The sequence below is a fragment of the Pagrus pagrus genome, assembly GCF_965226575.1.
Source record: "Pagrus pagrus genome assembly, chromosome: 12".
Taxonomy (NCBI): Eukaryota; Metazoa; Chordata; class Actinopteri; order Spariformes; family Sparidae; genus Pagrus; species Pagrus pagrus.
The window spans coordinates 24,409,692-24,425,425 of NC_140196.1; the positions used below are offsets into that span (position 1 = coordinate 24,409,692).

At 39.2% G+C, this 15,734-nt stretch overlaps 1 protein-coding gene across 3 annotated transcripts; it reads left to right on the top strand.

Moving 5' to 3' along the window:
- Positions 1–8,980: 8,980 nt before the first annotated feature.
- selenop2 (selenoprotein P2) lies at positions 8,981–15,001 on the top strand. 3 transcript variants are annotated; one of them, XM_084368584.1, is made up of 5 exons: positions 8,981–9,020; positions 11,135–11,389; positions 11,950–12,162; positions 12,604–12,712; positions 13,900–15,001. In XM_084368584.1, the coding sequence occupies exons 2-5, from the start codon at positions 11,163–11,165 to the stop codon at positions 14,176–14,178; spliced, it is 828 nt and encodes a 275-aa protein (XP_084224710.1). In that variant the 5' UTR covers positions 8,981–9,020; positions 11,135–11,162; the 3' UTR covers positions 14,179–15,001. The 3 variants fall into 3 exon arrangements, with proteins under 3 accessions (XP_084224710.1, XP_084224711.1, XP_084224709.1); XM_084368585.1 differs by having other exon boundaries at positions 8,995–9,020; positions 11,131–11,389; XM_084368583.1 differs by lacking the exon at positions 8,981–9,020 and adding an exon at positions 10,150–10,206.
- The last annotated feature ends 733 nt before the right edge of the window (positions 15,002–15,734 follow it).

Below are 15,734 nucleotides of genomic sequence, written 5' to 3' on the forward strand. Positions count from 1 at the left end.
CCAGTGTCATGGATAGAATATTAGATGCCATCAAATTTTGGCTCAATGCTCATAGTTCCCAGACTGGGAACTGACTGTTTCCAGTCTGGGAACAGAAGTGGGAACTGACTGTTCCTCTACCATGAGGTTAACATTTGAGGGGCTGGGTATACTGGCTGCTGAACTGAGGGAGCAGGGTATGACACATGGCTGATCTAAAATTCAATAACAAATTTTAAATTGCATGCAGCTCAACATGGTATATTAGGTTACTTAATATGAAAGCTGCCTCCTGGTACAGTTTGTCATGAATTTATTCAACAGAGGGCTCTGATGATCGTAGAAATATTGAGGTCATGAGCAAAACTTCTTCTGACTCTCCCACTTTATTATTGTTTGATGCTAATTATATTAGTATATCTGCTGTAGACTCAGTGAGACCAGAGCACACAAAGACATCCAGACCTAATTGCCTTTGTGATACAGGCCCCATATGTGCAAAAAGAAGAGAAATGTTGTGTGACAGCTGAATGTTTAGACTCAGAGTGATAATATAGAATTAATAATAAAACAAATATTTGGATCCCAAGATTAATTGAGAACAAAACAAGAAGAAGATAGAAGCCTTTTGGCTGAAGAGAAAGCACACACAATGAATCATTGTCATTTAAAGAACAAACATGAAAAACTTGTGTAGTAACTTTAATATTAAAATTTCAACATTAACAGTTGATCAATCAGTAACACGACTGTGACCAAAGAAGTGTCTAATAGGATCCAGGTGTGGTTCCTCCCTCTTCCAGTGGAACATCCTGGATGATTAATGACGGCCTTGGTGGATCTCTGGGTCACTGGATGGAGGATGAGGGAACAAGGATGGGAGGAAGCAGAAAGAACAGAATGGAAAACACCCAAACAGAACCTGGTGCCTATAAGGAGGTCAGAATATATGAAGGGGAGGGTTACACCATCACTACACATCTGTCAGTTTGTTGTGAGAACAAATGCCAGCAGTGAGCTGGATGACAGGATGTTGTCACACACCAGTCTTATCACAATAATTCATCATTGACAGTAATTTGTTTTCTGGAGATATTTGTCTTTGCTGTCCGGTGTAAGAACAGGTTCACAGTTTGTATTTGACACTAGTGTTAGTGGAGGGTGCTGACTGTGATCAATACTGATCCAAAGTCAGATTAGTCAAATAAGATCAAAATATTGACAAACAAACCATCCGAACAGATAAGTTAGGCATCAGAGGAGTAGGATCAGTGCAGCTGCTTCTGTTCCTGTTGTCGGCTGTTTCCATCTTGATTCTCTCTGCAGAGGAGACAGAAGACAGTTAGACAGAGATAATCACCCATCCAACTAGAGACAAACAAACAACGAGAGGCTACCGACCAGGGAAAACCAACCCACCACAGACATCCAACCAATCAGCAACAAACAAACAACCAGATACTACCAACCATCCAGAGAAAACCAATAACTAACAACCAACTAATCAACGCACCAATCAACTAACCAACCAGAGACAACTAAGAAGCCAGACACAAACAACCAACCAGACACAACCAATCAACCAGAGACAAACAACCAACCAGGCACACGCAAACAACCAGAGACAACACACAATGACCTCTGAAATGTTTCTTCATACTGACCTTTGACTTTTTGCTTTTCAGTTTCTATTCTCTCAAAGTCCTTGTTGTAGCCAATGCAAATGTTTCTTCCTGTGTCTGTGACTTTGGGTTCTTTCAGGGTCAGACTGAGGTCTCCAGCTTTTAGCAGGTCGTTCAACCAACCAACCAGAGACGACCAACCAACTTAGCAAAGAAAAAAAAGGGTAATTTTGATGCATGCGGTTCATCAACAGTGTGTTTTGCACTTGAGTTCCAGGCATCATCTCAAACACATTTTTCATCAATCAAAAACTGTTTGATACAGAAACATTCATCAAAGAAATGATTGTTTCTTTAGCAACATCACTAAATCCACTCATGTCATTTCTATAAAGCTGATCTTTCTCAACACAAACTCTCTAACTTTTTTTTAATAGTTTTTAATTTATACCTAGCACAGTGTTTAAAAATACAGATATTTGAAAATGTCTGCTCTGTTCTCAACAATCTCAAGTTTTCCAAAGGCATTCCCCCAGATGACAGAGCACAAGTCAAGGAGGAACATTTAATAAAGCTGCTGGACACGACTGTCAGGGCTGCAGCATTTACTGTCTTCAGGTTAGGCTGCTGTTTAGGACCACAGAAGAAGAACATGTCTGTGTGCAGCTAAATGCAGTGACCCATATGACTTTGTTAAGTTTATTTGGAGAGATGGTTTTCACTCATGAGTTTGAATGACGTTTTCTTACTACTGTAACAAAACCTGGAAGTTTTCTTCAGTACCCAGAGTAAAGATGATAACTACTGGCATGATGGGAGGTGTCATAGTAGTCACATACCTGACATTTCATAGAGCTGACAAAGCATCAGCAGTGTGTAAAAAAGCAGGTGAAGAAGAACAAGTCTGAACATGGTCCTGGAAGCAGAAACATAAAGAATAAGACCTCAGACCTGAACCTAAAATTATAACCTCTTATCTGTATCATAGTAGTTCTCTTTGACCTCTGACCTGTATCTACAGTGCTGACCTTTTACCTGTATTTAAAGTACTGAGCTCTGACTGGTATCTAAGGTACTGACCTTAGACCTTATCTACAGCATTGAGCTTTGTTCAAAATTCAAGATCTCACTGTCCCATCCCTCTCTTATAATGTAAAGTGTTCCAACAGAGGAAACTCAGACAGTTTGTTTAAGACTTGAAACAACCAGGTGACTTGAGCTCACCTGCAGTCTGTCTCACCTCTGACAGAAGCCACTGGAAACTAGTTTGTGACTAAGTAATGTGTTATTGTTCATGACATTTTTACCAGTTACCAAATATGAACTCAATAGCATGTTCCAGTAATCCAGTAATGTTATGACCCTGAGTCATTATTGTGTTTGTATTTGCTGCTGATCTGTTTCTCCTCCTCCGTGTTGTGTGTGAGCAGTCTCTCTCTGAGTGTGTGTGTGTGTGTGTGTGTGTGTGTGTGTGTGTGTGTTTGAGAGAGAGAGAGTTTCTGATTGAGAGCAGGTTGGACCTGCTGATTGGCTTGCTCAGCTTGATTGACACAGGATTGGTCAGAGGGAGGAAGGGAGCCCTTTTTGAACTGCCGGCTGACTGCAATCTCCCTCTCTCCACCAATCTTCCACTTCCAACCCAGACCAGTGTCTAGTCTGACTTCTGTCTTTGTTTGGGAGGCTTTCTTGGGAGTTAAAAGAATGGGTAGACACACATCATGTTATGTCTTGGGTTCCCCTAGACCAGGGGCGTAACATTAAAAAGGGTAATGAAGGCCAGATGAAATAAATACAGAATAAAGACATTACACTGGACGGAAGGGGTGATCAGATCAGTGGAAATAATGTTTCCTCACCGTGCACGAGAATCACCATCTCCACAAATATCTTCATCTTTGCATAAGAACTACAACAACCACACAGTCCTCTTCAATCTGCTTCTGACTAAACTGCAGCAAAAACACATTCAGGGCATCAGTTCACAACCTGTTGTTGGTTTTCTCATTTTCTCTCCAAAATGAACAGACAAAAATACTCAGTAGCCACCTGCATCCCATCCACTATCAATCAGAATTACCATTTTTGAGTCTGTCCTCACCAGAAAGACGACCATACACTGTATGTTGAAAATGAAAGCAACCTGTTATGCCCCTTATTTACGTTTGTTGTTAGGCGCCAACCTCTAGCGGTTGTAGTCATCATCACAGCTGCAAAGGATGAAGTGAAAAGAAGTAGTTTAAAGAGCAAAAAGTCCGTATAGGGAGGTTGGGGATGGACAGATGATCCGGTTAAACAAACACAGGACTTTCATTCTGGAGACCTCTGTTCGTGTCCAGTGTGAAACCAGAAGTCAACGGTGAGGTCCCTTAATCATACGTAGGGGATGTTACGTCACAGACATAGCATAACGTGAGTAACTTAGGTAACATATGGTTATGACGTCACAGAAGTGACAAACCACAATGTTTTCTAACCCTAACCCACCTAACCAAGTATTTTTAGTGCCGAAACCTAAACCTAACCAAACTGGGCCATATGACGGACCTGTATGTGTGTTTTTACGCTGCAACAGTTGTGTTGTTTTGCGAACGTAACGTATGTTGTTTTGGGATATGCTAACAATTGACCTATTCAGTCATTTAGGTATGAGAATGTGTAGTAATTTGTATGACCCGGCCTGCCTGATGCTCCTCCTTGTCATCGGTACATTTGCTAATATGCAAAACAGAGTTGCTGATGGGACAGAGTATTGGAAGATGGCAGAGGCAGAGGGTCAATTGGCCCAGGGCCCTATACATGTCCCTGAGTGAAGACAAGTGCTGCAGTTTAAATAGCAGTCTGCCAGATGCAGGATCACCTGGCTTTTAAAGGGAATGGGAGATGGCACTCTAATTGGTTTAATTCATGTGACAGCACTAAAACAGAGTGCCTAAAATCAACCCCCTGTTTCTAAAATCGACACATTTTTGCGACTTATTATTCAACCTACGTTTAGTCGTGTTCACTGACTTCCTCGCTCACCCTCTGACTCTCTCCCAGAAGTCAGAGCAACAGGTGACCAAATTAAACCACTGTTACCTTGAGTAAATTTGTGGATTTCTCTGGGTTTTAACATTGCTAGAAACATAATGTTAGTACACAACTCAACAAATTATATAACAAGGTAGTTGTTTTTAGACTACTAAATGGAAACATAGAGAGTTTAACTCTCCTTATCAGCCTCTTAAAAGTAATTTAGGAAACACTAATTGTATGTCAGGTATGAAAATCTATTGAACGCTATATGAGTTGGATATTCATGAAGGTGTTCAGTTCAACAGAAATGTCCTGCTCAAACTTTCAAAGATCTGATCAGGGTTTGGTCAGATGATTTTCCATCAATCACTTGTTGGTTGTGAATGCAGGAGGCATTCACAACATATGTTCTTCTACGCACGGAATTCTTTATTTTTATTTTTTTTATTATTATATCTTCCGGGTCAGAAAGTTTGGCCCTTAACTCCTTCAACATTTTTCAACGTATTCACTCCATTCAAAAACCAAAATATTCATCTCAATTGGGAATCGACCGCGTCTATTTTTCTCATTCATATCATTCATAGTTTCCGAGATATTCAGCGTTTTCCGGCCATTTTTTCCCATTCAAGCAGATTACGGAATGTTCAAAAAATCCCACATTTCACACTTTTTCAAGCATTTTCAAAACTCATCTAGTCATTCACACTTCAAGATAGAAACTCCATTCAAACTCTGAAATATTCCACTATTTGTCTACATTCAAGCCTGTATTCATCTTTCTCACAGCATTCATACTTTTTGCACAGTCGCAGTTCAAACATCGGTAACGTTTCAGATTTTTGCATTGGTGTGTATTGGGTGGATCACACTTTTTCAAGCATTTTCAAAGCTCAGCTAATCATTCACACTTCCAGATAGAAACTCCATTCAAACTTTGAAATATTCAACTATGTGTCTACATTCAAGCCTGTATTCATCTTTCTCACAGCATTCATACTTTTTGCACAGTCGCAGTTCAAACATCGGTAACTTTTCAGGCACTTTCAGATTTTTGCATTGGTGTGTATGGGGTGGAATGTTGAGAGCCAGAGTGGAGGAGCCAACTGACAGAGTGGGAAGCACCTCAAAAAAATTCAGAAAATCTCGTCTTCAACTCGCGCTTGCATCCACAATTTTCACTCCAGCAGAAAAATAACCACATCAGCTTGTAGGAAAATTCGTGCCGGTCGCTAGAGTGGTTCTCTGGAGCCAATCGGACAAAAACTCTTGGCTCAGTGGGCGTTTAACTGAAAGCAACACCGACCAACTGCCGCATCAAGTCCCATGTAATTGATAGGAAAAAAATCTGGAGGCAGGCAAACACATCCACTTTTCTGAACTGCTCCAGAAGACACATTTTTGACCACACACACACAAAAATTTCACAAAATGTTGACAAGACTCTCATAGTTTTGACCATATCATTATTTGAGTGATAGCAGTTACTGTTTTGGAGGGAGAAGCATGTTAATGTGAGGTAAACCTCAGCAGAAATCACTATTAAATCAACTCCCACAGTCCGTTGCCGCGACCACCCTGGTTACCGTCACTGTGGCAACCGAGATAGAGAGACAGATTTATCAATGAGTCAGTTTACTACACCCAGTGTATTACAGAGTATATTTCCCAACATTTCAACTATATTTAACTATTATCTTTTCATTAATTCAAGCCAGAATCTCCATCTAAATATTGAAATGTTCCCAATCACTGACACATTGACATTTATTTAACGTTTCAGTCCCATTCAGAGTATTTGATCCATTCTCACTGTAACATCTCTTCATACTCCTGTTTGGCTCACAGCTTATATTCTATTTTTAATCCTTCATTCTCACCCAACTATTAGGAAGCTTCATTGTCTTCAGAAGAGACTTCAAATAAATTCAAGCCACCAATTCAGTTTGGCCTTAGCTTTTCAACAAACCCTAAATTATTTCACAGTTTTTAGATATTCTGGACATTATTCAAAGTTTTCAAAGCCAGCAGTCCGCATTTGGCGTCAGCTCTTCAAAAACCTTAAAATATTCAACATATTTCATATATTCTGGACATTATTCAAAGTTTTCAACGTCACCATTGCGCATTTGGCGTCAGCTCTTCAAAAACCTTCAAATATTCAACATATTTCATATATTCTGGACATTATTCAAAGTTTTCAACGTCACCATTGCGCATTTGGCGTTTGCTTCTCAACAGGGTGCATTCACAACCGCAAGTTCTTCAGGACTTGCCTTCTCTAGTTAAGAAATGATGTTCTGAGTATGTCAGATTGCCTTTAGCACATTTAACCTCTAATGAGCTTCTTATGAACACATTTAATATTCATCAGAATAATTGGACTCTTGTAATAATATTAAAAATAATAATAATAATAATAGAACATATGATTTTCCAACCACTGAACATATTTTGTTTGACTGTTTGAAGTGAAACATCTTTGTTTTGTGGCAGTCTGAAATATGTTCTGTTGATCTATTTAACAGAGATAGTGTTGTCTTTGAAAGAAAAGCTCAGCCTACTCACAGTAAGTCACATGACATTTGCTATCAACACTGTGAGAAAATAAAGTGATCATAAAGAATTATATCTGTTGTGTGTGTGTGTGTGTGTGTGAGTGTGTGTGTGTGTGTGTGTGTGTGTCTAAAGGTGTGTCAAGATGTACTACACATCTGCAGTTCATATCAGGCAATTCACTGTAACAAATAAACTACATTGTTGCCATCTCTACTGTTACATTAGAATGGAAATGAAAGCTAACGACTCCACCAGCAAAAACAAAAATAACCACACGTGTCCCTAAACACCACTGTAGCAACTGGCCTATCAGGTGATGTGTGCAGCTTCTGATCAAGTTATCTTTAGTTGGCATCAAACAAAAAATGTCTTTTTTTTGGCTCAGGTTGGACTTTGAACAAATCACTCACATGAGAGATTAGATATTTGTTTTGCAGGTGGCTTGTTACCTAAGCTGAACTGCAACATGAAGACAACATTTAGGTAGAAGGATTTGATACATGTGACAAATATTGCTTACAGGTTTGTGAAGACTGACCAAGTCATTTAATTACTGAAGCTTTACAGTACATGAAGTTTGCATCTGTTTCTTTGACCGACAATACAACCCTAAAGCAAACAGTAAGTCTGTCACTCTGACCTCCTTGTGTTGAGTACCATTGATGTTGGCCTCTTACAAAAGTGGAACCATGGTTTTGTTTGTCGTAGGCCGACATTCACCTCTGCACAGTCAAAACGCCTGAGTCACACATAGTAAAGTAAATATTACTCAGTAATGAGATCAATATCATATACAAAAAGTTTAAAGTATACAGCTTTGCTGTTTTGAGCTAAATGCTAATGTCAGCATGCTAAAACACACACTGTGGCAATGCTGATGTTAAGCAGGTATAGTATGTTGAACATCTAAATTTAGTGTGTTAGCATGATGATATTAGTTAATGCTAAACAATGTACAGCTGAGGTAGGATGGGATGGGAATGTCATTAGTTTTGCAGGTTTTTCATAAACATTTCTCAAACCAATTATTGGGCCATGGACATCTATACCAAATATAACGGCAATCCACCCAGTAGTTGCACTGATATTTCAGTCTGGACCAAAGTGGTGGACCAGCTGACCAACAGAGTGACTGACCCACCCCAGAGCTAGCTGCTGGCATGGCTAAAAACATGAAAAGGTTATGTGTGTGTACACCTTGATGGAAACACTGCTGCTCTACAACAGTCTTTATTCCAGAAGTGATCTATTACACTGAAAAGAAGTTACACTGATTCATTTTTCAGATTCAGATTCAAGTTTGTATAAGAAATTCATGTTGGGTATTAACCAAGTAAAGAACCAGGATTAACAGTGACTCAAATGAAAAGTCCGGCTGTTGGCCTATTGATTCTACGTTGTTTATTAACACTCAGTAAACCTGCAAATAATACAGTTGATAGCCTACTTACTGAAAGAGATACAGCATACATCTTCAGGAGGGTCAGTGATGGAATGTAACTAAGTACATTTACTCAAGCACTCTACAAGTTACATTTTGACTAGGGGAAGGAAGCTGCATGTTATCTTGTTGTTGGTAGGTCAGAGAGTAATTGTAGATCCAGTGTTTAGGCATTCTGTGAGGAGGGTTAGTTGAAACATTTAATCTTGTCTAGATACCCTTTGTGTAAATTCTTGTGAATCTATTGATGCTGATTGGTCATTAGCCAGTTTCGGCCAACTCAGCTGTGGTGAATAGGCTTGATTGCAGGGAGGAGCTGTCCTTGCAAATAAAGAGCAACCAGTAATCTGCTGTTCAGTTACATTGTGTCTAGGGGAAGGCAGCTGCATGTTATCTTGTTGTTGGTAAGTCAGAAAGTAATTGTAGATCCAGTGGTCAGGCAGTCTGTGAGTATTTCAAGACTGAAATATGTCATCTTGTCTCGATACCTTTTGTGCACTTGTATGTTCTTACCCTTAGCACTTACATAATAGCACTTACTGTATGTACTTAAGGTATCCCTGATAAATAGCAGCTGCTATGCTCAGATGAGGGCTTGAAAATTGTTTCTATTTTTTCATTCTTACTTTATCGACGGCGGTATGTTGTTGTTTCTTTCTTCTGACAAATGTACTTATTATAAGTCGCTTTGGACAAAAGCGTCTGCTAAATGCCCTAAATATAAATGGACAAATTTGAGGTACTTGTACTGTACTTGATTATTTCAATGTTCTGCTGCTTTATACTTCCACCCCACTACATTTTGCAGGCAAGTTGTGTACCATTTACTCCCCTACATTTATTTGATAACTTTAGTAACTAGTTACCTTGCAGATTGCATGCCGCATCAAAGCCAAAGTAACACTTTTTAAGTTATTTTATCTTTACCTGGATGATACTAAATTTACATTATAAGGTGTATACATACAGTACATGTAAATATATGTATACTTTACTTTTACTTAAGTACATTTGTTGTCAGAAAATGACTTTTGATACTATAACTATAGTTAATATTATACATATCAAGACATTTCTCTCAAGTAGCTGTATGGGTGACACATATTGACACAATGTCTTTACACAGCCAACAAAGGCATGGTGTCTTTTGTTTTTACTGCAGACATTTTTGCTCATTTTCTAATGAGAGGCATCTCTCTATGGTTGACTCTCCAGAGTAAGAGCCTAAAATGCCCCAAAATATGAACACTTATTTGTAAAAGAATGGGAGGAGCTGCTCATAAAACTATTTGTACTATATGTACTAGTTGTATCGATTATGGCTCACCATTGTGGCTTTATTTGTGCTGGTGATTTAAATACTTTTATTTTAAAATCCTTGCAACTTGTACACAATTAAAACTCCAGTGCAGTCCAATTTGATGCGTTTGAGACTGCACACTAAGTTTGTGTACAGATAGCAGCTCCTTCTCTCTCTCTCTCTCTCTCTCTCTCTCTGTTTGATTTGGGGGAGTGCTTAGTCAACCACCCAGGCTTTAAAAACAACAGGGGTTTACTGTCTATGTGGGTCACAGGACAGAGAGCACAGCGGTAAGGCCTTCTTTTCAATCTTAGATTTTATTTACTTTTATTTGAATTAAGTCTTTTATTTTGAAAAGTAAATGATGAAATCTGTTAACCAATTGTATTTGTTTTTTTGTGTTTTCAAAATAATGCATTTTTGTGTCAGAGGGATGGTTTTATTTCATACTCTTCGTTTTAAAATAATCAATTTTAAAGGTGTGTTAATGCACTTTTAGGCACTTCATATCATTTTGGTTCACTCACTATGGGACACACTAATGTGAGCATGTATGCATGTTGATGAATCTGGAGCTATGAGGTTGTTTACCAGAGACTGAAGTACTGATTGAGATATATCATTTGCAATTTAATGACTAGATTTAAAGTATTTTCAAATCGGCTAACAATAAAGTCTCATTCATGTCTTTGTGCAGTTTTGTGGATGTCCCTGAGGCTGTAAACGTTGCTGTCCCAGCCTCTCTTTGTCTCTCTGCCTGTCTGCCCGTTTGCCCCCAACATTCTTCTGTCTGTTGGCAGCTGAGCCCATAATAAACTCTTTTGCAGATTATCTCCACATGTGATGAGAAAGACAATGAGGGTTTACTCTTTTAATTATTTGGGGATCAGACTGACTGGCCATTTTGTTCAGGGTGGGGGAAACCTGCCAGTGATTGAATCTGCCTGCATGTGGTGCACTGTAGTCTACAGACTGCATTCATGTTGTCATGACTGTGATTATATGTAACGCAGAGGCTTTAGCATGAGTTTTGTGACGTCAACTTCAGTGACTTTATAACTTTTATTTCCTCAATCCATGTTTTAGATTTTTTTTTATTTTTATTATATGCATGTCTCAGAATTGAGTTGAATTTTAGGCTACATGTATGACAATGCACATACAAAGTGCCTTTGGTCACAGTAACATGGATTATTGCACATCTTTCTTATCAGGTAGATTCAGTCCAGCCCGCCAGGGAGGGAAAATGCACTCTCTCTCGTCGCTGTGGCTGTACACAGCCCTGCCAGGTCTGCTGTGGGCCGCACATGTCTCTCTGATAGTGGAGGGGGACAATGACGGCTCCAGGATCTGCAAACCTGCCCCCAACTGGACAATAAAGGGACATGCACCCATGCAAAACCTGCTGGGAAATGTGGTTGTGGTTGCGCTACTGAAGGCCAGCTGACAGTTCTGTCTCACGCAGGCCTCCAAGTAAGAGAATTGACTTTATGGAGAAATGCAGTAGTTTATTAGGCATATGTCGTTTATATACAAAGTGTGAAAATGGTTAGAGGTCAGGGGAAAGTTGAAAGATTCTTATGCAAGTCAACAAGTCATCTCAGCAATCTTCAGCTAGACTGTTGCAATTTAATGTGCAACACATTCAGTCACTGTCAGTTACTGTTATCAATTACTTACACACTCTAACTTCATTGTTAATACAACAATAAAGAATATGACAAGAATGATGTCCGTGGAAAAACAATAAAAAAATGCTGGAATTTGATCTCACAAGGACTAAATGAAATGTTTAAAGACCATTCTGATATTTCACATAAGTCAAAGCTATAAAGAATAATTTCAATTATTCAATTCAATTTCCATTCAATCACAACACAACAGCTAATACAACATTTTTGGGCAACTCTATAGATCTAATTAATTTTTGTAAAAATACAAAATGTAATTGGTGTCGTGGCTGCTAATGTCTTTTAAAAACTCCATGTGCATTGCTAACCGTGAAGAGTTGTTCTCTCTCTGTCCATCTGTAGGATTGGAGGCCTGCGTAGCAAGCTGACCCGCAGCAACCTGACAGAGGTGTCTTTCATGATAGTAAATGAGCGAGATGCTCAGTCCAGAGCCATGTTCTGGGAGCTGAAGAGAAGAGCGCCTGCTGGTGTTCCTGTGTACCAGCAGGGTCCCTTTCAAGAAGACGTGTGGGAAGCTCTGGATGGTGACAAAGATGACTTTTTGGTCTATGATAGGTAAGGTATGCCCCTCTTCAAGATTTAGATTGTTTTTTATGTCAAAACACCAGTGGCACTCGTCCCGGCGCCCTTGTCTTGGCAGTTTTTTGGGTCTCATGTCACAAATTTGACTTTGCTCTGTGTTCATACATTTTTCCAACCTCCAGTTTCTGGCTTATAAAACAGTGGTCTCTCTACAAGATTATTTAAAAGCACAACTATGATTTATCTCAGTGTGTAGGCACATTAGTTCTGAGTCACACACAGAAGGGGATACAAAAAGAGAGAGCTTTGAAAGGGCCTGGCATGGTATTTAAAATGAATGGTATTTCAATCGTATCCTTGAATCCATTATTATATAATTTTGTTCATGCATCCTATTGTGAAAATGAGGAGAAGGCCAAGAAAATTTCAGTGACCTCCATCTACATGTTGATTCTCTCTTTCTTCGTTCTCCAGGTGTGGTCGCCTCACCTTTCATATAGTGCTGCCTTACAGTTACCTGCATTATCCCTACGTAGAGGCCGCAGTCAGAGCCACTTATCATAAAAACATCTGCAACTGCTCTGTGAGTAATCACAAAACACACACACACAAATGCTTGCACACATACACAAAGGGTTGGAAATGGTGACACACATTCTTTACATGTGATTTTCAGTGTTGAGTATGAATTACTCACCCAAACTACAATAAATACAATGAAATGCACTCTTTGGGTTAAAGCTGCACCAGTCAATAATACAATTAACAGTATGACTATGTGTAAGTCATACCTGTAGAAAATTATCACCGTTGCATCTGGATTTGTAGAGATCAGCAGATCATTGGTTTTATGCACTGACAACTTTTCAAAACCTTCTTTGAAAAGAGAGAGCTATTACACAACAACAACAACTTTATCCTGGTGGCTTTTTGCAGGTTAGGGTTAGGCAAGCCCAAATAATATTCACCAAAAGAAAAAACAAAACAAAACAAAACAAAACAGGAGTTCATAAAAAAATTAACAATGAACATCAAATGTAGAAAATCAGTTTGTTGGTTAGGTTTCTCAAAGTAAGTCCCAAGTGAACCCTCTTCTCCAACAAATCAACAAATGATCTCTGACATCTCTGAGAATTCATCCTGCAGACTACCAGTAAGCTAGCTGTGTTTTTTTTCTTTTTAATTCAGATGTGTGCAAGTAGGCTGAGGTGGAGAGCAAAAATTCTGTCAGATCCTGCATTTAAATTGAAATGTAAAAGCTAATTCCAATCGATTTTTCAATTTACGAATCAAAAATGTGACCCCCTATAACTGAGGGGGGTTTTTTTTGTTTCTTTTAGCTCATTGTTTTGGTTTTCTTGCCCTCATCAACCTTATTTTCAGCAGCAACAGGCAGCTGTTTTTAGTAAACAACAAACAAACAAAAACCGCTGTGATACACCCACTACACACTACCAACACCAAACAGCAGACACAGAAAGTTAACAACTGGCTAGTTTAGCTAGCAGAGCATTCAGCAGTTAAAGAGCCAGATATTTCCTTCATAAGTTGGTGGAGACCAAAACAGAAGACAATACTGTCATAAACACGTCTAAATTAATAATGACTGCTGGATATGTAAAAAGGTAATTGAAATGGCAACTTGATGAGATAATGATATGTTGATGTTGTGTTTTTAGCTTGTTCTGCTGCCCCCAAGGGGTTTTATAAATGCAATTCATTCAGCTTAAAACTACAAAAATACACGTAAAGAAAGCCGTCTTTCTGTAGGTTCCTGAGAACGGCACCATGAAGAACGAGACGACGACGACAACAACCGAGTTGGACACTGAAGATCCAGAGGAGAGAGAAGCGGCTCATCACCACAGCCATTTTCATCATGATCCTCATCATTCAAAACACCACCACCAACACAGTCCCCAAAATCATACCGATCATCAGCACGTAACAATTCAGAATCAAACTCACAATCCTCACCCTCCCAGTGATCATCATCACTTTCATCATCACCCACATCATCAGCATCAGCCTGGCAACATGGGTGGATAATGAGAATGTCAGTTCAATAACTAGTATTTTTTTTCCTGATTCTTTCTTCTTCATGTAGTTGGAAAGGGTTAACTTAGTATATCACTCTTGGTGATTTTTAAAAAAATTTTTTTTTAACTTTGATGGCAGAAGACGCAGGTAGACAGCAGTTCACCGAGCAGTTGAATCTGTTTAAGCGGTAATCAGACTGTGGTTTCTCTACCAGCATCGCCACACCTCACTCCTCTGTGTGGATACAGTAGCCAGTCCTGCCCTGTCTTCTCCCATTAATGAAGTCTATGGTATCAAACCTGCCTGCAGGAGGCTGTAGATGGATGTGTGTGGAGAGATTTGATGGACTGATTGTTGTTGTCACCCACAGAGTCTGGGGATGTTGTATGCTGCCACTGAGCAAACCTCAGTCAGATTACTGTCCAAGCATTTTCCTTCCTGTTCAGTTTCTGCTGCTGGTATTGATAGGCTGTGCTACTAGTACATTTATCAAGAGCTTCAAGTGCTGACCCTTATTCTCTTGAATGTGTACGAGCATTTTGGGAAGTGGCATTATAAATTAGTGTACTAATTCAATTAAATCAATATTTTTCACTTGTGAAGAATAATACAGTATACTAGTATAAGTAACCATACAATGCTCCATTTAATCAGTTTTGCATATTTGCTATAGATTTGAACCATTGTTACTTCGTTTTGCTGTACAAGTTATCCCTTATTTACCTGAATGTAGAATGAACCTTTAGGTCGTTGTTCTCCATTTAAAAGAAAATCTATTTTATAAGTGTGTTTCAAGGTGTCTCTTTCTGTGACTATTAAATGTGGAACGGGGGATGATAGTTTATTTTGCCTTCTTTCACCTAAAAGGGTCCCCTTCAAGAGTTAAATGAGAAGATCGATGCCACTCTCACATCTGTACGCTAAATATGACATTAAAGCCGACAGCTGGCTATCAGCATCAAGACTGGAAACGGAGGGAACGAGCTAGCCTGGCTCTATCCAAAGGTCACAAAATCTGCCTACAGCTATCTCTAAAGCTCACAAATGAACAAGTTATATTTCATACAAATAATCAAAGCGTCAAAATGACATGTTGTGGTTTGACAGAGTGTTATGTGCTTGAACTATTTCTTGACTGCAAACGGTTACTTCCTGAAGTCTCTTCTGTGCGCCCGCCTGGTAACTTCATGGTGATGACACGGATAAACTAAAGCTTGTTGTTTTTAGACTTTTGTGAGGATTTAACAAACCAGATACAGTATACATACAGTAAGCTATTGAGGTTCTGAGGATTTTGTGACCTTTTGGACAGAGTCATGACAGCTGTGCCCCCTTTTTTCCAGGCTTATGCTAAGCTAACTGCTAAACTGTTGGCTGTAGCTTCACCTAGCTTCACTTTCATCTAGCACACAGACATATGTTCTCATCCAACTCTCAGCAGGAAAGTATATTTTCCAAAATATCAAACTGCCATCACCTGATTAATTGCTAGCTACTCTTTTAGCAGTGCAGCTAGCGGTCCTATTAGCTGACTCTGCCCAGACTGGACGTACATGGGGAGTGGT